The sequence below is a fragment of the Salmo salar genome, chromosome ssa09 (assembly GCF_905237065.1).
Source record: "Salmo salar chromosome ssa09, Ssal_v3.1, whole genome shotgun sequence".
Classification (NCBI taxonomy): Eukaryota; Metazoa; Chordata; class Actinopteri; order Salmoniformes; family Salmonidae; genus Salmo; species Salmo salar.
Window position 1 is genome coordinate 86,245,267 of NC_059450.1, and position 21,680 is coordinate 86,266,946.

General features: G+C 43.9%; 1 protein-coding gene across 3 annotated transcripts in view; it reads left to right on the forward strand.

Annotated features, from left to right (window-relative positions):
• LOC106592156 (neuroligin-3) overlaps nt 1-21,680 on the forward strand; it is a 558,014-nt gene that overhangs the window by 417,725 nt on the left and 118,609 nt on the right. For all 3 annotated transcript variants that reach the window (XM_045724151.1, XM_045724149.1, XM_045724150.1), the window contains one exon: nt 6,668-6,853. In XM_045724151.1, coding sequence (XP_045580107.1) covers nt 6,668-6,853 — 186 coding nt within the window. The remainder of the gene's footprint in view (nt 1-6,667; nt 6,854-21,680) is intronic.

The window sequence follows — 21,680 nt, forward strand, 5'->3', positions numbered from 1 at the left end:
TGTTTCATCAGACCAGAGGACATTTCTCCAAAAACTACGGTCTTTGTTCCCATGTGCAGTTGCGAACTGTAGTCTGGCTTTTTTGTGGCAGTTTTGGAGCAGTGGCTTCTTCCTTGCTGAGCGGCCTTTCAGGTTATGTCGATATAGGACTCGTTTTACTGTGGATATAGATACTTTTGTACCGGTTTCCTCCAGCATCTTCACAAGGTCCTTTGCTGTTGTTCTGGGATTGATTTGCACTTTTCGCACCAAAGTACATTCATCTCTAGGAGACAGAATGCATCTCCTTCTTGAGCGGTATGATGGCTGTGTGATCCCATGGTGTTTATACTTGCGTACTATTATGTGTACAGATGAACGTGGTACCTTCAGGCATTTGGAAATTGCTCCCAAGGATGAACCAGACTTGTAAAGGTCTACAATTATTTTTCTGAGGTCTTGGCTGATTTCTTTTGATTTTCCCATGATGTCAAGCAAAGAGGCACTGAATTTGAAGGTAGGCCTTGAAATACATCCACAGGTACACCTCCAATTGACTCAAATAATGTCAATTAGCCTATCAGAAGCTTCTAAAGCCATGACATGATTTTCTGGAATTGTTCAAGCTGTTTAACGGCACAGTCAACTTAATGTATGTAAATGTCTGACCCACTTGAATTGTGATACAGTGAATTAAAAGTGAAATAATCTGTCTGTAAACAATTGTTGGAAAAATTACTTGTGTCATGCACAAAGTAGATAGCTTGTTACAAGACTATAGTTTGTTACAATACATTTGTGGAGTAGTTGAAAAATGAGTTCTAATGACTCCAACCTAAGTGTTTGTAATTTTCCGACTTCAACTGTACATACGTATACACACTTTTTAAAATAGAATATACCTTTATTATTCCCTGCAAACCCTACCACCCCTCCCCCAATTGGAGTAAACTAATAAACAATAACACGTAAGCTTCTACCTTCAGTTTATACATACTATACACATTTTACAGACACAATCTATTTTACAATAGTTATATTTTGTTTGTTTTCAGTCCTGGCCTTCCTCTATTTTTGATGTCCATCCAATTTGATTTCTATTTGTGCTATTTCACAAAAGTTCTGAGCCTATATACATTTTACAAACCCCATACGTTTGACATTTGTTATCTTGTTGTTGTTAGTCCCACCCTTCAGCTCCATTCAACCCCTCCCATCTATCTCTTAACACCATCCATTTTGGATTTCTATTCGCCATACATTTTTCAACTGTGCTGTGATGCTTCTCAAAAGTACTGAACCTTTCTATTCTCATAGTTTAGACGGATTGTAAATTAAAAATAAACATTTTTGCTAAAATAATTATTATATTATTGATTGATTGACTATGACATTTCAAATCACCCAGTGACATTTCAAATCACCCATTTCAAATCACCCATCTGCAGTGTTAGTTCTAGGTAAATGTTGCAATTCTTCAGTCATTCCTGGACCTGTGACCAAAAACGAGCAACATATGGACAATACCAAAATAAATGATCTAATGACTCTGCCCCCTTCACAGCAGAATCTGCAGAGCTGGGAAGATATATATAGCATTCTATTGGTTGCAAGATTGTTGTATAATAATTTAAGTTTTGAATAAGGCATTGTTTTGCGTGTCAATTAATAAACCATGTGCCATAGAATCGGGACATCGAAAATCTCTTCCCAACTATTTTGCAATTTATATTCACAGCTGTCCATTTTTTGGTCCTTAAATGAAACTGGTATATATTTTTATTTATCACAATTTTCTTTAACCAATTTTGGTCATTAATGCAGGACCGACAGACAAGTTCCTTACTTTTTCCCCTTCCACTTCCACTTGCCTCTCCCATTTTTGTGGTAATGCTGCAATTAGTTGGTTGTACATTTTTGGTAGAGCAGACATTTCTATATGTCTGTGTTAGCTGCATGTGTGACATAACGCCATATTTCTTTTGTATATTTAAAGACAAGATTAAATCAAGAATAGTCTGATTTGTGACAATAGCCTATGACTTGTGAATGATATATTTTCTGCTCGGAAATTAGAGGCGTTAACAAGTTGTGATAAAGTGCAGCTCAAAAAAAGAAAGCAGAGCTCATGCCTTTCATGAGACTTTTTTCAAATCCTCATTAGAGTCGCATCATGCAGCCTAAGAATGCCCAAAAAATCACAACGTATAGCCCAACGTTTGCATAACAACTAAAGTGGCCAAATAACTTCTTAAAATGAAGCACATTAATCCACTTTACAACGGGTGTAGAGCCTATCTGTTATACATAAGCAGCGTGTGAGTTTCAAGTTTGGGGAAGATAATTTTCACCATAAAAATACACCTTTCTAATGAAAGCATTACATGCATAATAGCATTTGCGGTCACTTTTAAGAATGGTGTTTTCATACTAATGGTACATTCGCACTTATAGCCTACTACCATGTGCGCATTTCTGCGCTTATAATGTGAAGAAATAGCCTAATAGTTTATAAACATTTCAAGCTAAATGTTCTGTTGCATCAGCTTCATTACTAAAAAAAGGTTTTTGATGCTAGTGGTTGTATACATTTGGGATCCCACAACTATCCCAGGCTATGTTTAGAATATTTGTTTCTTGCACAGAATAGAATAGGTCAACTTGTGTACTATGGGGGATAGTAGACTGACATAGGCTTGTGCTTTTGCTGTTCGTTAGGTCTACTCATCTTGTTGGCTGACGAAAAGTAAATGTGGACAGTTCTTCCAATATCTTCAATGTGTGCCTCGGAATTGGATAACGACGTGCACAGTTGAGTCCCCAATGTGTCTGTCTTCACTTGTAGCCTGTGAGAAAGACCCGATCACGTGACGGAGAGCCATGTGGGTGAGAGTCGTTTTGGAGTGCCTAGCCTGGAGAAGGGAATTATAATGATTATATTCAGCCCAAGGGCACAACGGCCACAGGCCGCAAAAGGCATGGATTTTTTTAGGATAAATTATGGCCACACAAAGGGGATGCCGCCGGGTAATTCTAGGCATTATCAAGTGCTTGTCAATTTATGAATGAGAAACTGATGTATGTGTACAGCCTGTGCAAAAAACATACCTTTCATGTGACTTTTTTCAAATCCTCATTAGAGCCAAGCGTTTGTATCACAACTAAAGTTACATAAATAACTCTACATTAAGCATATAGTAGGACCTGTTTCTTTGTAACTGCCCAAGATAGAATAGCCTCATGTGAGCACGCACCCAAATGTTTGGAAAAAATATCCTTTCTATTTTATTCAGCTTTGTTCAATTGTATTCTTCATACTATAAAATAATGTAAAATAATGCCACGGAATTCTAAGCAAATCTTGTCTGCTAAATGAACTAGTGTAGCCCACATGTAACAGTGTAGGTTCCGTCCCTCTCTTCGCCCCAACCCGGGCTCGAACCAGGGACCCTTGCACACATCAACAACTGACACCCCACGAAGCATCGTTACCCATCGCGCCACAAAAGCCGCGGCCCTTGCAACACAAGGGGAAACCCTACTTCAAGTCTCAGAGCGAGTGACGTCACTGATTGAAATGCTATTAGCGCGCACCACCGCTAACTAACTAGCCATTTCACATCGGTTACAAACAGCCATATGGCAAAGCCATATCAGAGCCTAACATAGTGACAACTCAGAGTATGCTATTCTGTTCTTCTGAAATTGCCTACATTTTCTTCATATCATGATTTTTTAGACCTGTCTAAAATAAATCATAGATTTACTGTGATGGTGTAGGCCAGTGGTTCCCCAACTTTTTGTAGTCCCATACCCCTTCAAACATTCAACCTCCAGCTGAGTACCCCCTCTAGCACCAGGGTCAGCGCACTCTGAAATGTTGTTTTTTGCCATCATTGTAAGCCTGCCACACACACACTATAGGATACATTTATTAAACAAAACGATGAGTGTGAGTTTTTGTCACAACTCGGCTCATGGGAAGTGACAAAGAGCTCTTATAGAACCAGGGTACAAATAATAATATAATAATAATCAATCATTTTGCTTTTTATTTAACCATCTTACATATAAAACCTTATTTGTTCATCGAAAAATTTGAATAACTTACGACAGGTTAATGAGAAGGGTGTGCTTGAAAGGATGCACATAACTCTGCAATGTTGGGTTGTATTGGAGAGAGTCTCAGTCTTAAATCATTTTCCACACACAGTCTGTGCCTGTATTTAGTTTTCATGCTGGTGAGGGCCGAGAATTCACTCTCACATAGGAATGTGGTTGCAAAGGGCATCAGTGTCTTAACAGCACGATTTGCCGAAGCAGGATACTCTGAGTGCAGCCCAATCCAGAAATCTGGCAGTGGCTTCTGATTAAATTACATTTTCACAGAAACGCTTGTTGCAATTTCGATGAGGCTCTCTTGTTCAGATATCGGTAAGTGGACTGGAGGCAGGGCAAGAAAGGGATAACAAATCCAGTTGTTTGTGTCATCTGTTTTGGGAAAGTACCTGCGTAATTGCGCACCCAACTCTCTCAGGTGCTTCGCTATATCACATTTGACATTGTCCGTAAGCTTGAGTTAAATTGCACACAAAAAAATCATACAATGATGGAAAGACCTGTGTGTTGTCCTTGTTAATGCAGACAGAGAAGAGCTCAAACTTTTTAATCATAGCCTCAATTTTGTCCCGCACATTGAATATAGTTGTGGAGAGTCTCTGTAGTCCTAGATTCAGATCATTTAGGCGAGAAAAAACGTCACCCAGATAGGCCAGTCGTGTGAGAAATTCGTCATCATACAAGCGGTCAGACAAGTGAAAATGATGGTCAGTATAGAAAACTTTAAGCTTGTCTCTCAATTAAAAAAAAGTGTCAATACTTTGCCCTTTGATATGTTGTAAAAGCGTTACATGGTCTCTGCCCATATCATTGCATGGTGCAGAAAATACACGAGAGTTCAGGGGCCTTGCTTTAACAAAGTTTTCACTGTAGTGTCCAAAACATCTTTCAAGCTGTCAGGCATTCCCTTGGCAGCAAGGGCCTCTCGGTGGATTCTGCAGTGGACTCAAGTGGCGTCGGGAGCAACTGCTTACACGCGCGTTACCACTCCCCTATGTCTCCCTGTCATGGCTTTTGCTCCATCAGTACAGATACCAACACGAGCAGCAGCTACGTTTGGCTACATACGGACCGTTAGTGGAATTCCCGCGAGAGAGTAACGGTTAATGTGATTGGATGTTAATTATTTGGCTAGACTACCTGTATTTGACATTGTGTTGTTATTTCTCTGAACACTAGATGGTTTAATTATATTTTTGGCAGTGAAACGAGGCTACTCAGGTGAGAAGAAAACCTCACCCAAATGTACAGCCCAGTTGGAAAATATAAATGGACTGTTTGAAAATGTGAAGAAAAAAAAAAATTACAGCATTGCACATTATATTCTTAAATCTTTTATTTAACCTTTATTCGTACCCATAGGCTGGCTACCTGTGGCCTGCCGGATCAGACTGGATATGTTAAAACTAATACAGAGGCTATTTATTTTGGCTGTTGCCAGTGTAGGTGATATGTGATATGGACACAGAGTCTATTGAGAGGTCCTCTGGGACATCAGATGATGTAACATTCTATTACCCATCATACAGCTGTGCCTGAGCCCTGGAGACACAGTTATAGAGTGTGTGTGTGTGTGTGTGTGTGTGTGTGTGTGTGTGTGTGTGTGTGTGTGTGTGTGTGTGTGTGTGTGTGTGTGTGTGTGTGTGTGTGTGTGTGTGTGTGTGTGTGTGTGTGTGTGTGCATCCCTCCCTCTCTCTTATGTGTTTGGGACAGAGCCCTAGAGATGTGGTTATAGTGACTCAGTGTTAACATGAACACACATGTCCCAAAGAGAGGCTCAGTGTCACACGCCATCATGTGAAGATGGGATTCAGTAGAAATGTCTAGTCCACGTAGCTCATGTTCTGTACATTGGAAACATGTAGAGCCCTGTAAAACAACTAACTGCCTAGGCTTGTGTTTTCATGTTACTCTCCACTCGATGTACAAGCCATAGCTGAAGGATTTATTGCCATGACTCCAATAGTTCTGCATATATTTCACATAAAGGACTTCTACTCATCATCTCTACTCGGTGTTCTATATCCTGCCATAAAATATCGGAACATCGGAACATTTCAAACTAAAGTACAAAAGAAAAACGGTTTTGTTTTTGTTCAAATAAAGGCCTACACTAAAGAGGTCATGCTTTACGAGGGAGCAGTTCTAGTACATGTACGTTATTCAGGGCCTCTTAGCTTCCATCTCTCCTGACTTTTCTCTCAGTGTCACAACACAACAGCATTCATAGATACATATGGTTCTCATCACGGCGGGTCGATAGACAGGGTGATATGTGACCATCCAGGGAGGCTCAACATTGATTTCCCATAATGTAAACATGACATGTGGTCACACAGCCCTTTTATTTGACCAACAATCATGTATTCCAATCAGTCAGGATGTCACTGGAGAGCCGGAGAGCTTGATAGTTTAACCTGGGACCTAAAAGGAATCAACCTCAACCAGGCGCCCAGTGTTAACCTGGAACCCAAAAAGAATCAACCTCAACCTATCTTTGTGAAACACAATTGCATCCCTGTTAGTGTTACATCATTGACTAACCCTGTATCCTCTGTGTCTGTTCCAGGGTTCCTGTCTACAGGGGACCAGGCAGCTAAGGGGAACTATGGCCTACTGGACCAGATCCAGGCTCTGAGGTGGATCAGTGAGAACATTGGATACTTCGGAGGAGACTCAAACCGTATCACAGTGTTTGGATCTGGGATAGGAGCGTCCTGCGTCAGCCTGCTCACCCTCTCACACCACTCTGAAGGTAGGAACACACTCTGTCCATGACTGGGATGGGACGGGGGGGATTGGGTATGGGATGTCTCTGTGTCAGAATCAGTTGAGGAAGTCTGGTATTTAGTTTAGAAAGTATTTAGAAACTGGGCATCTGGATAGATTTAAGAAAGGTGGTGTTTGGTATTGGGTTTCATCTGAGTACTGTCCTGAGTGTCTGGTTTACAGTTGATTTACTGAGATAACTGCTTTTGGGATTTGTTATCCGGAGATGCTCGAGGGGGTAAAGCGGAACCCCAGCCCCCTAAACCCTGTATAATGGAACAAAATCAATCATCCAATCAAGATGGATGTTGTTTATCTAGTGGCTAACGTCATTCTTCAACCACTCAATGGGGATTGACTGTTCTGCTGCTTAATATGAGAGAAGGTATGTGTAGGTTAACCCAGCTAGTGGTGGACGTGCTTTATAGTCCTGTATGTCCTGCAACAGAGCACATGAAGGTGCAACAGACACACACACACACACACACACACACACACACACACACACACACACACACACACACACACACACACACACACACACACACACACACACACACACACACACACACACACACACAGGGGATGGGATGGACAGTGTAGAGGGCATGCTGCTGGATAGTCCATAGAATCTGTAGATGTTCTATAGAGGGTCACACTACCAACAAACTATCTGTTAAGGTTACAGGTTAAGTTCAGAATAAAGGTTAGGTTAGGGTTAAGGTTAGGGTTAGGGATAGGATTAAGGTTAGGGTTAAGGATAGGTTTAGGGTTAGGGCTAGGGTTAGGGTTAAGGTTAGGTTTAGGGCTAGGGCTAGGGTTAAGCAATTTTTACGCATTCGCCATGTAATGCTACAAATGAGCAAGGACCATGCACAGAAACACGTTACATGGCAGGTCGTCAAGGAAGGAAGGAAGGAAGGAAATAAGGAAATAAGGGATAAGTAAAACATTCATTACCATAATTGTCTTTTACCAACTTGGAATACCTGGCTTGACTTTATGATGAAAGCGGCCCCCACTATGCGGTTGGTTTATGATGAATGCGACCCCCGCTATGCGGTTGGTTAATGATGAAAGCGACCCCCACTATGCGGTTGGTTTATGATGAAAGTGACCCCCACTATGCGGTTGGTTTATGATGAAAGCGACCCCCACTATGCGGTTGGTTAATTATGAAAGCGACCCCCACTATGCAGTTGGTTTATGATGAAAGCGACCCCCACTATGCGGTTGGTTTATGATGAAAGTGACACCTACTATGCGGTTGGTTAATGATGAAAGCGACCCCCACTATGCGGTTGGTTAATGATGAAAGCGACCCCCACTATGCGGTTGGTTTATGATGAAAGTGACGCCCACTATGCGGTTGGTTTATGATGAAAGCGACCCCCACTATGCGGTTGGTTAATTATGAAAGCGACCCCCACTATGCGGTTGGTTTATGATGAAAGCGACCCCCACTATGCGGTTGGTTTATGATGAAAGTGACACCTACTATGCGGTTGGTTAATGATGAAAGCGACCCCCACTATGCGGTTGGTTAATGATGAAAGCGACCCCCACTATGCGGTTGGTTTATGATGAAAGCGACCCCCACCATGCGGTTGGTTTATGATGAAAGCGACCCCCACTATGCGGTTGGTTTATGATGAAAGCGACCCCCACCATGCTGTTGGTTTATGATGAAAGCGACCCCCACTATGCGGTTGGTTTATGATGAAAGCGACCCCCACCATGCGGTTGGTTTATGATAAAAGCGACCCCCACTATGCGGTTGGTTTATGATGAAAGCGACCCCCACTATGCGGTTGGTTTATGATGAAAGTGACCCCCACCATGCGGTTGGTTTATGATGAAAGCGACCCCCACTATGCGGTTGGTTTATGATGAAAGTGACCCCCACCATGCGGTTGGTTTATGATGAAAGTGACCCCCACCATGCGGTTGGTTTATGATGAAAGCGACCCCCACTATGCGGTTGGTTTATGATGAAAGTGACCCCCACCATGCGGTTGGTTTATGATGAAAGCGACCCCCACTATGCGGTTGGTTTATGATGAAAGTGACCCCCACCATGCTGTTGGTTTATGATGAAAGCGACCCCCACCATGCGGTTGGTTTATGATGAAAGTGACCCCCACTATGCGGTTGGTTTATGATGAAAGTGACCCCCACTATGCGGTTGGTTTATGATGAAAGTGACCCCCACTATGCGGTTGGTTTATGATGAAAGTGACCCCCACCATGCGGTTGGTTTATGATGAAAGTGACCCCCACCATGCGGTTGGTTTATGATGAAAGCGACCCCCGCTATGCGGTTGGTTTATGATGAAAGTGACCCCCACCATGCGGTTGGTTTATGATGAAAGCGACCCCCACTATGCGGTTGGTTTATGATGAAAGTGACCCCCACCATGCTGTTGGTTTATGATGAAAGCGACCCCCACCATGCGGTTGGTTTATGATGAAAGTGACCCCCACCATGCGGTTGGTTTATGATGAAAGTGACCCCCACTATGCGGTTGGTTTATGATGAAAGTGACCCCCACCATGCGGATGGTTTATGATGAAAGTGACCCCCACTATGCGGTTAGTTTATGATGAAAGTGACCCCCACTATGCGGTTGGTTTATGATGAAAGTGACCCCCACCATGCGGTTGGTTTATGATGAAAGTGACCCCCACCATGCGGTTGGTTTATGATGAAAGTGACCCCCACCATGCGGTTGGTTTATGATGAAAGTGACCCCCACCATGCGGTTGGTTTATGATGAAAGTGACCCCCACCATGCGGTTGGTGTATGATGAAAGTGACCCCCACCATGCGGTTGGTTTATGATGAAAGTGACCCCCACCATGCGGTTGGTTTATGATGAAAGTGACCCCCACCATGCGGTTGGTTTATGATGAAAGTGACCCCCACCATGCGGATGGTTTATGATGAAAGTGACACCCACTATGCGGTTGGTTTATGATGAAAGTGACACCTACTATGCGGTTGGTTAATGATGAAAGCGACCCCCACCATGCGGTTGGTTAATGATGAAAGCGACCCCCACTATGCGGTTGGTTTATGATGAAAGCGACCCCCACTATGCGGTTGGTGGTCGCCTTTATGAGGTTTTTTCTTTCTACATTTTTTGCGTTTCTCCAATTACAGGACACAGTATTTGCGTTTTGTGTTTCTAATTGGCATTAATGCGTTTTTTATTCAGCCTCCATATTGCTATGCTCCATGTAGCATGATATTATACAGCCTCAGAAACCAGCTCCTCTCTGCCTCCTCCTCGCTAAAGTGGATATTACTGGGGCTGCTGCAGTTTTCTGCCTCTTGAATAGAAATGTACGATGCCCTGGTACACAGTGTGACCAGATCAACAATCTGATGCCCTGGTACACAGTGTAACCTGATCAACAACATGATGCCCTGGTACACAGTGTAACCAGATCAACAATATGATGCCCTGGTACACAGTGTGACCAGATCAACAATATGATGCCCTGGTACACAGTGTGACCAGATCAACAATCTGATGCCCTGGTACACAGTGTGACCAGATCAACAATCTGATGCCCTGGTACACAGTGTGACCAGATCAACAATCTGATGCCCTGGTACGCAGTGTGACCAGATCAACAATCTGATGCCCTGGTACGCAGTGTGACCAGATCAACAATATGATGCCCTGGTACACAGTGTGACCAGATCAACAATCTGATGCCCTGGTACACAGTGTGACCAGATCAACAATCTGATGCCCTGGTACACAGTGTAACCAGATCAACAATCTGATGCCCTGGTACACAGTGTAACCAGATCAACAATCTGATGCCCTGGTACACAGTGTGACCAGATCAACAATCTGATGCCCTGGTACACAGTGTGACCAGATCAATAATCTGATGCCCTGGTACACAGTGTAACCAGATCAACAATATGATGCCCTGGTACACAGTGTGACCAGATCAACAACCTGATGCCCTGGTACACAGTGTGACCAGATCAACAATCTGATGCCCTGGTACACAGTGTGACCAGATAAAGCAGAACAGAGTGAAACTAGTGAGATGGTTGGTAATTGAAGTAGGAAGCTTTCCATCACGACAGTGCCTCTTGTGAGAAGTGTTACCGACGGCAATCACATTCCCCCCTACTCTCTCGCCGCTCTCTCTCACTATCCACTCTCCACTCTCTCTCTCTCAGACTGAAGTGGGCCTTCCTTCCTGAAATCGACAGGAAATACTAGTGATGAAACAGGTTTCCACCTCTGCTTATAAAACAGCATATATGTCCCTTCTTTCTTTCTCGCCCTCTCTCTCTATTTCCATCTATCTCTTTCTCTCTCTCTCGCTCTTGCTCACTCTTTTCTCTATATTTCTTCTCCCTCTCTCTCTCTCACTCACCCTCCCTCCATCCATCCCTCCCTCCATCCCTCTCTCACCTCCCGGTTATTGAAATTAAAGCTGGTTGGTTGTGTATGTTGCCTAGGCAATAGAACACAAATAACAACTGAACCAAACCCCTTAGCGAGGTGGAATTTGAAGTAAAATCTATTGAATTATAAACTGTGGCGCTAGCAGCTAGAACACTTGGCTGCCGTAGCAGCTAGATCACCTGGCCGTAGCAACTAGCACACCTGGCTGCCGTAGCAACTAGCACACCTGGCTGCCGTAGCAATTAGCACACCTGGCTGCCGTAGCAACTAGCATACCTGGCTGTCGTAGCAGCTAGCACACCTGGCTGCCGTAGTAGCTAGCACACCTGGCTCGCGTAGCAACTAGCACACCTGGCTGCCATAGCAGCTAGCACACCTGGCTGCCGTAGCAACTAGAACACCTGGCTCCTGTAGCTGTTGGTGTTGGATAGTATCCAGATGTCCATGCCTTCACACCGTGCCTGTGCCATGTCAGGATGTACGGTATTACCAGTAGTGCACACAAGGTATCATCAAATCAAATGTATTTATATAGCCCTTCTTACATCAGCTGATATCTCAAAGTGCTGTACAGCCTAAAACCCCAAACAGCAAGCAATGCAGGTGTAGAAGCAAATTATTTATTTTTATGGAAAAAAAGCACAATGCTAACAAAATGCTAACAAATACTAATGAATCCCCGTACCGAAATCTAGGTAAATGCTAACGTATGCATGCAAATATTTACTACTAAGACAGACAACCCAGCTCATAATGCACAAAAACAACTATAAGACAGCAGGGATCTTGATCCAGGAGGGGATTGTCTCTGCTGATATTACCAATAAAGATCTTCCAAGCGAACGTTAGCCACTTAGCTAACATTAGCAAATGATCAAAACCCAGCTGGAGATAATCTATTGGCACATCCTAGATAGTTAACGTAATAGTTATAAGATATATAGCTGGCAAACATTAGTAATGAATTTCATACAAGTGTAACTTGATCACCTCACTTCAGATCAAATCAAATCAAATGCTATTTGTCACATGCTTCGTAAACAACAGGTGTAAACTAACTGTGAAATGCTTACTTACGGGCCCTTCCCAACAATGCAAAGAGAAAAATATATATATAGAAAAACTGCACATTTTGATGGCCTTTTATTATGCCCAGCACAAGGTGCACCTGTGTAATGATCATGCTGTTTAATCAGCTTCTTGATATGCCACACCTGTCATGATGATGGATTATCTTGGCAAATAAGAAATGCTCACTAACAGGGATGTAAATAAATCTGTGCCTAAAATTAGAGAGAAATAAGCATTTTGTGCGTATGGAAAATTCCTGGGATTTTTTATTTCAGTTAATGAAACATGGGACCAACACTTTACATGTTGCGTTTATATTTTTGTTCAGTATATTTAGAAATCATATGGCTTGGGGGGTAGAAGCTGTTCAGGGTCCTGTTGGTTCCAAACTTGGTGCATCGGTACCGCTTGCCGTGCTGTATCAGAGAGAACAGTCTTGACTTAAGCTGCACTGCAGGAGTGACTGACCTCATGAAGTTCCTGTTTTGCTTGTTGTGCTTCTATGTAAAAAAACACACGTGATTGGCTCAAACAGCTGCTTTGGGAAACTAGTACCGGTAAGCTTCATGATGAAAAATGATCTAACAGACGAAACGATGAACGCAATCTGCTTTATCTATTAACCTAGTGGACAAGTTGACTGCAGGTATTTATTTAAAAAGTACAAATATTAAAATGTATTACAAAATGATATTGACGGTATTGGAAAGACATACCAACGATATTTTGAAAAATAAATGATATACCGCCCATCCCTAGTAACGGTGTAGTGGATTGGATAAGTGATTTCCTATCCCTGTAAGTAGACTGCTAGCATCCAAGGAAAAGTGCTTTCTATTGAGTTGCCTCAGACTGACATGCTCTGTGAATAAAAATAAAGTCAGGAAAAAAGATTGTAAACAATGCTGAATTGTTCCTTCTCCCTCTTCTCTGGGGTTTGACTACTGCTGTTTTACCCATGAATAAATATATGCAGATCTGCTCTATTATTCATGATACCCTATTGTAGAAACAGAGGCAGTGTCACATGCGGTACAATATGTTCCACTTCTGGAGTGTGTGAAGGTAGGAAAGACACACAAAGCCCCTTTAAAACGTACTGTCTCCATCTACCAGGGCTGTCCACTGAGCAGAGGCCCCTTTAAAGCCTACTGTCTCCATCTACCAGGGCTGTCCACTGAGCAGAGGCCCCTTTAAAGCCTACTGTCTCCATCTACCAGGGCTGTCCACTGAGCAGAGGCCCCTTTAAATCCTACTGTCTCCAGCTACCAGGGCTGTCCACTGAGCAGAGGCCCCTTTAAATCCTACTGTCTCCAGTTACCAGGGCTGTCCACTGAGCAGAGGCCCCTTTAAATCCTACTGTCTCCAGCTACCAGGGCTGTCCACTGAGCAGAGGCCCCTTTAAATCCTACTGTCTCCAGCTACCAGGGCTGTCCACTGAGCAGAGGCCCCTTTAAATCCTACTGTCTCCAGCTACCAGGGCTGTCCACTGAGCAGAGGCCCCTTTAAATCCTACTGTTCTATCTGTATTGAAGCTTCCTGCTACTGGGTGTAGGTCCTCTTGGCATGGGTTCTCTCAATGCAGGTAATTCGGGAGGGGGTCTTGCAGGTATGGGAGGGTGTCTCACTGGTCTGGACGGATGTCAGTTGCTTTGTTGCTCCTGTGTGAGGTGCTGGGGCTGAGGTTGAGAGTGACGTCCTTCAGGGTTCTGGCAAAAATTGGGATTGCTGCCTTGTAGATTTGGACCTGGTCGTAAAGGCTGTTCAAGTCCAGGGTGGAGTGGTGTGCCAGGTAGACATTAGGTTTTGAGTTACAGTCCTGGGAAATGCTTGCATTCACCCACTGTATGGATGAATGTATTTTTGTGGTAGCAGTGTGAAGATAACCACTTGTGCGTTGGGGAAAGTGGAAGAAGCTTTTTCAATCACACCCTTTGAGTGCTTTGGCCACCCTTTTCTGCTGGGCCCTCAGGTCATTTGTGCCTGTGTGAATTATGATGTGGCTGGGGGACCATAGTCTATTCTGACAACAGCTCCAGGGCAGGCCTAGTGTTTGGGCAACAGAGTTTAGCCACTTTGTGTTTGTGAAAAAGGTTTATTCTCTTGAATGTATTTGCCATTTGAGTCAGTGAGGGGCACAATTTCTGGCTTTTGTGTGTCCTCAGTGGATGTGTGGGGGTTGTCAAGAGAGCAATCAGGGGAGCTAACATGCTGAACGGAGGGGGTGGGGTCTGTTGGCTTGCTGGGTCCTGTGTTGTCTGTCCCATTGTGGTGTTGAGCTTGTGGTCCGGGTTTGAGGTGGGCTGTTCTGCTGGCTTCTCTGGGGGAGTGTCCTGCTCTCTGTCACACCTCAGCTAACTCATCTCCTCCTTCACTGCTGTTATCTGTTCTATGTGTTCCTCTCTCTCCTCCTTCACTGCTGTTATCTGTTCCATGTGTTCCTCTCCCTCCTCCTTCACTGCTGTTATCTGTTCCATGTGTTCCTCTCCTCCTCCTTCACTGCTGTTATCTGTTCCATGTGTTCCTCTCCCTCCTCCTTCACTGCTGTTATCTGTTCCATGTGTTCCTCTCTCTCCTCCTTCACTGCTGTTATCTGATCCATGTGTTCCTCTCCCTCCTCCTTCACTGCTGTTATCTGTTCCATGTGTTCCTCTCCTCCTCCTTCACTGCTGTTATCTGTTCCATGTGTTCCTCTCTCTCCTCCTTCACTGCTGTTATCTGATCCATGTGTTCCTCTCCCTCCTCCTTCACTGCTGTTATCTGTTCCATGTGTTCCTCTCTCTCCTCCTTCACTGCTGTTATCTGATCCATGTGTTCCTCTCCCTCCTCCTTCACTGCTGTTATCTGATCCATGTGTTCCTCTCTCTCCTCCTTCACTGCTGTTATCTGTTCCATGTGTTCCTCTCCCTCCTCCTTCACTGCTGTTATCTGTTCCATGTGTTCCTCTCTCTCCTCCTTCACTGCTGTTAGCTGTGCCATGTGTGTGGAATTGTGATTTGATTTGAAGGTTTTGATGTAGAGGGTAGTATCATGTAGAAGTCCTTGGGCAAAAAAATCCAAAGTTTATCTACATTTATCCAACTATAATTATATATTTTTCAGAAGAACTGAGAAGCCCATGAGCTCATGAACTATTTCGAATGAAGCAAGTGAAATAGATAATAAACACAATTGAAATAAGCTTTCTCTCTTCCCCTGTCTTTCTCTCTCTCGCTCTCTCTCCTCACAGTCTCTCTCTCTCCTCACAGTCTCTCTCTCTCTCTCTCTCTCTCTCGTTCTCTCACTCTCTCTCTGCTCTCTCTCTCTCTGATTGCCTGGTCCTCCCACCCAGCATTGGCCCACAGGCAGTTTAGTGTCGGCCCAAAGGTGGCCCAGTGGCGGCATGTCCAGGGCCCTTTGGGCCGACTGAGGGCCTCATCCATCACCACCCCTCTCTGCTCTGGGAGAAACCCAGCCTGGGAGGTCCTACGGTGGGGTGGATCCCACACTCAGCTCCCTGTCCTGTCCTCCTCCCATCCACTCTCCCTTTCTCTTCCTACTATCTCTCTCCCTTCATTCAATAGACAATAAAAACAGGGGACTGGATACGAGAGACTCTTTCTCTCTCTCAGTTTCAACCTACCGCTCTACAGTTCAGTTCTGTACGTGTAGTGTTATTAATGAGATGGGAAGGGTAGTAATCTAGCAGGAGATCTGAGGCTGTGGAGGGAGAGAGGTAGAAGGCCGGTCATTTAAAGCAGAAGCGCTCTCTCTATCTCTGCAGTAGAGTGATTTCTGACCAGCCTATTAACTGACAATTCAACAGTTGGGTCCCTACAGAGGAAAATCTCTCTCTCTCTCTCTTGTTCTCGCTTCAATCTCTATCTCTCTCTCGTTCTCTCTTCAATCTCTCTTTCTTCAATCTCTCTCTCTCTCTCTACTCTCCCTCTTTCTCACACTCTCTTCCCCTCCCTCTCTCTATCTCTTTCGTCCTCTTTTCCCCAGTCTTCAAACAGCGAGTGGTTGCAGGGGCTATGAAGGAGGGACATTAGCCAATCTGCTGTGTTATTATCTGTCTGGCGCTCTAACTGAACATGCAGATGTGCCTTTCCTCTGTCCTAATAGTAATTATGATGTCAAATGAGAGATGGCTTTAGCAGCGTGCCAGCGGAATATTAAGTGGTTGAGGATTTGACTGGACTCCCGTGTGTGTGTGTGTGTGTAAGTGCGTGAGTGTGCGTCGGTGCGTGCCTGTGTGTGTGTGCATGCATCTGTGTGTGTGTGGGTGTTTTTATGTGTACCCGTGCATGTGTGTGCATGATGCATGCGTCTGTGTGTCTATGTGTGTCTGTATGTGTTTACGTGTATATGTGTGAGTGAACGCGTGGGGGAGTGACTACCGGTGAAGGTCGTTCCTTCAGTTCATTTAAAAAAAAAATCTTCCTGTAAGTAATCATTCTAAAAGCATCTGAGGAGCTGCTCCCCTTTAATGGAATGTGTCTGAGAAATACAAAGGGCTTCTATCACAGATGCAATGAATGTCACACTTTATGTAAGGCAGCACCTCACACACACACACACACACACACACACACACACACACACACACACACACACACACACACACACACACACACACACACACACACACACACACACACACACACACACACTACACCTCACAGGCATTGTGCAACACCCAGAGTAAAGGATCATGGGAATGAGGAAGGAATAGTGACCAGGCTGAAATAACATAATAACTCTCTAGATGATAATATGTTAGTGTTAGAGGGACGGTAAAACATGATGATAGAAATAGGAATTGATTGATCTTTAGGAGATAAATTGAGGATTTAAATATGGAGGATTTAAAAGATGATAGATGTTCAGGGCTAACAGAAAGCAAGATGGCGACAATCATTTTACAGTGCACTCGAAATAGAATGTTTTTTTTTACATCAAATCAAATTGTATTGGTCACATACACATGGTTAGCAGACGTTATTGTAAGTGTAGTGAAATGCTTGTGCTTCTAGTTCCGACAGTGCAGCAATATCTAACAAGTAATCTAACAATTCCACAACAAATACCTAATACACACAAATCTAAGTAAAGGGATGGAATAAGAATATATACATATAAATTTTGGATGAGTAATGACTGAGCGGCATAGGCTAAGATGCAATAGATGGAATAAAATACATTATATACATATGAGATGAGTAATGTCAGATATGTAAACATTATTAAAGTGACTAGTGTTCCATTTATTAAAGTGGCCAATGATTTCAAGTCTGTATGTTGGCAGCAGCCTCTCTGTGTTAGTGATGGCTGTTTAACAATCTGATCGCCTTGAGATAGAAGCTATTTTTCAGTCTCTCGGTCCCCGCTTTGATGCACCTGTACTGACCTCGCCTTCTGGATGATAGCGGGGTGAACAGGCAGTGACTCGGTTGGTTGCTGTCCTTGATGATCTTTGTTGGCCTTCCTGTGACATCGGGTGGTGTAGGTGTCCTGGAGGTCAGGTAGTTTGCCCCCGGTGATGTGTTGTGCAGACCTCACTACCCTCTGGAGAGCCTTGCGGTTATGGGCGGTGCAGTTGACGTACCAGGCGGTGATACAGCCCGACAGGATGCATCTGTAAAGGTTTGTGAGGGTTTTAGGAGACAAGCATAACTTCTTCACCCGTCTGTGTGGGTGGACCATTTCAGTTTGTCCGTGATGTGTATGAAATTGTTCACATTTTTAACAGTGTAATTGTAATCCAGTGCTTTTTATATCAATACACAAATGTTTTGTTTGAAATATATTATACCTAGTAATGTTATCTTCACTTTTATCTATGTGTTTCCTTCAGACTCCCAATCACGCTTTGAAAACAATTGCAACTTACATTTCTGACCTTCTACATAATATTCTGGGTTGAAACACGCTATTTCACTCTGTAAGAATGGCTTAACTTCTAATCATCCTAATAATCCAATTATCAGTCCATGACGTTTCAGTGGGATGGCATTACACGTGCCTGTGCCTAGCTTTCATCTCTTTTCATAGCTTTTAACATCCAGCAGAGATATCAGACACCCTGATTCTTAGAATCATTATCTTTACACTGCAGTGACACATGGGCATACAGCAGACGGGCATACCAAATTCAAAATGGATGCACGTTACAGTGTATTGTGACCATCACCTCCTGAGAAGGCAGAAGGGGTTAGGGGATAACAGGATAAGAATGACAACAGGTCTTACACTCACGTTATTTTTACACTGTAATGACATCCACACATACAACAGAAGCCCGTTCATACATTATTATGGCTGGCTCTTATTGAGAGGCGGAGAATAGGGGAATGAGAATAATATTGTTGTTATTGTGGGTAAATCAATCTAGCCCTGTCACTCATCATGATAACAATCATCTCTGGAATCAAAGGGGATATTTTGCCACTGGCACCTATTTCACCACAGAGATATGAGTAGGGCCCTGTTCAGTTTCACCAAATTACGTTTTTCCAGGTTTCAGTTTTCCCCAGTTTTCGTTCTCAAAATCACCCCTTTTTATATAGAAAAACAAATTGGATGTTCTAAGTCCACATCAGGAGACCACTTTTGAGGTCTGTGAAAAATGAAAGACATTTTGATTTTTGGATGTAGTTATCCTTTAATGCAAGTGTGACGATGTACGCTGAGAGTCGGAAAGCAAGTACAGGGAGTGATTTAATAAATAAACAAAACAATAAACACCAAACACAAACAACACACCGACATGAAAACAGAGTCAATAACACCTGAGGAAAGGCCCAAGGGGAGTGACAGATATAGGGACGATAATCAAGGAGGTGATGGAGTCCAGGTGAGTGCCATGAGGCGCTGGTGCACTTGACGATGGTGACGGATGTGCGGGATAATCAGCAGCCTGGTGACCGAGAGGCTGGAGAGGGAGTATACGTGACAGTACCCCCTCCCTGACGCACGGCTCCAGCCACAGGACGCCGACAAAGTGATGAACCCGGGGATCAGGAGCGGACCGGTCACCCCTGCTGAAGCGCGGGAACCTGTCATGCCAGCTGAGGCGCGGGAACCTGACAGACCGGCTGAGGCAGGAGAGCCTGACAAGCCGGTGGAGGCAGGGGAGCCTGGCTATCCGGCTGAGGCATGAAATCCTGACGAGCCGGTGGAGGCAGGGGAGCCTGGCGATCCCACTGAGGCATGAAATCCCGACGAGTCGGTGGAGGCAGGGGAGACTGGCGATCACACTGAGGCATGAAATCCCGACGAGTCGGTGGAGGCAGGGGAGCCTGGCGATCCCACTGAGGCATGAAATCCCGACGAGTCGGTGGAGGCAGGGGAGCCTGGCGATCCCACTGAGGCATGGAATCCCGACGAGCCGGTGGAGGCAGGGGAGCCTGGCGATCCCACTGAGGCATGAAATCCTGACTAGCCGGTGGAGGCAGGGGAGCCTGGCGATCCCACTGAGGCATGAAATCCCGACGAGCCGGTGGAGGCAGGGGAGCCTGGCGATCCCACTGAGGCATGAAATCCTGTAGTGGCTCCCAGACCCGACGTCATTCCCACTGACAATTTTTTTTTTTTTAAAACATGCTTCCCTTAGGTGAGTCGTCATTCTGTAACGATGTACGGTGAGAGTTGAGAAGCAAGTTCAGGGAGTGAATACATTTAGTAAATACATTAAACAAAGACGTAACACAAACAGCGCACCGACATGAAACAGGAACAGAAACAATGAGGACTGTGGAAGATACCAAAGGGAGTGACATATAAAGGGCAGGTAATCAAGGAGGTGATGGAGTCCAGGTGAGTGTCATTAAGTGCGTAACGCTGGTGACAGGCGTGCGACATAACGAGCAGCCTGGTGACCTAGAGGCCGGAGAGGGAGCACACGTGACAGCTAGAGTCAGTTGATTGGTTAGCGATCTTTCTGTAGCGCTCATGTGATTGCAGATTTTGTAAAACAAATGGCCACTGAATTGATGCAAAAATCATGATATCATTCTGCCAGGTAGGCATAGGCTACTTTGTAATTAACATTTAATTGAGAAGGTCTTTTGGGAAAGCCTTTCCATCAACCAGAAGAAGGTTATCATTAGCATCATTGCTAATGGCTACACAAAGTGTAGACATACTTGCGCATCGCATATATAAATACAGACAGGGGCATCGCTGTGCTTTTTCAGAAAGTTGCAGGAAAATACAAATCACTGATGCATTTTGTACATATATTATTATTAACTTAAATTCAATACATTTAGTTGATTTCCTACTAAGTTCAATGCATTTTGTTGATTTCCTACTAAGTTCAATTCATTGTTGAATATTGTTGAATTCCCTTTTAATGTTTGGATTCCGTTATTCAGACCGAGTTCTCCACAACGTTGATGTTATAGTGCCCTATATGAGTGTCATTTGTTACGGCCATACATCCAACAACAGATATGCCAACTACATAATGCTTCAACCCTCATAGGCCCACAGTAGGCTATACACCATGCCTGTATGTAGTACTGTAATACTGTAACATGGTGAGTTGAAAGGGTGTAGAGGCAATGAGAGAGTATACAGTATGTGTGTGCTCCCCATTGCTGTCCATTCCTGGAGATATTGACATACAGTACCATATCAGCCTATTAAAATGGCTCTTTGAAATTAGCCCATTTTATGAATTGTAAAAGCAGTGCAATAATGGCAATGACTAGTACTGTAGACCGTCACTGCCATAACTGTAATTTTACATGGAGCGTTGACCTTTAGACAGGGCCGACCCCAGGCCAAAGCAGCACAAGCGACCGCTTAGGGTAACCGGCCACTAGGGGGCCCCCGAAAAAAACAAATATATATTATTATTTGTTTTATTTTGGAACTCAGTCAGGGTCTCAACTTACTGTTGAGAGTTAGAATAGTAGAATACACAAGGTGCAATTTCAAAATGTGGTTGTGCATCAGTAGTTTTTCTCTTGTTATGTTAGTCTCTGACAGTCACGCAATTAGCCATGTCAGCTAACAATTTTTAGATTGGTTAGTTAGTCTAAACTTATATCCACCCCATGGCAAAATGTGTAGAATTACAAAAAGCTTGCTTTAAAAACGGAAACATTTCCTCTACTCCCCATGGAAAAAATGTGTAGAATTGCAGGAAATGTACTTTAAAACAAAACATTTTCTCTCCGCCATCAAAAGGGGTCCACTCAATTGTTTTACCCATGAGGTGGGGGGGGCCCAACCAAATCTTAGGGCCCCCTTTAGAAATAACACATCTGTGGGGCTGCATTTCAATAAGCACCTTGTTCCCTTTATAGTGCACTA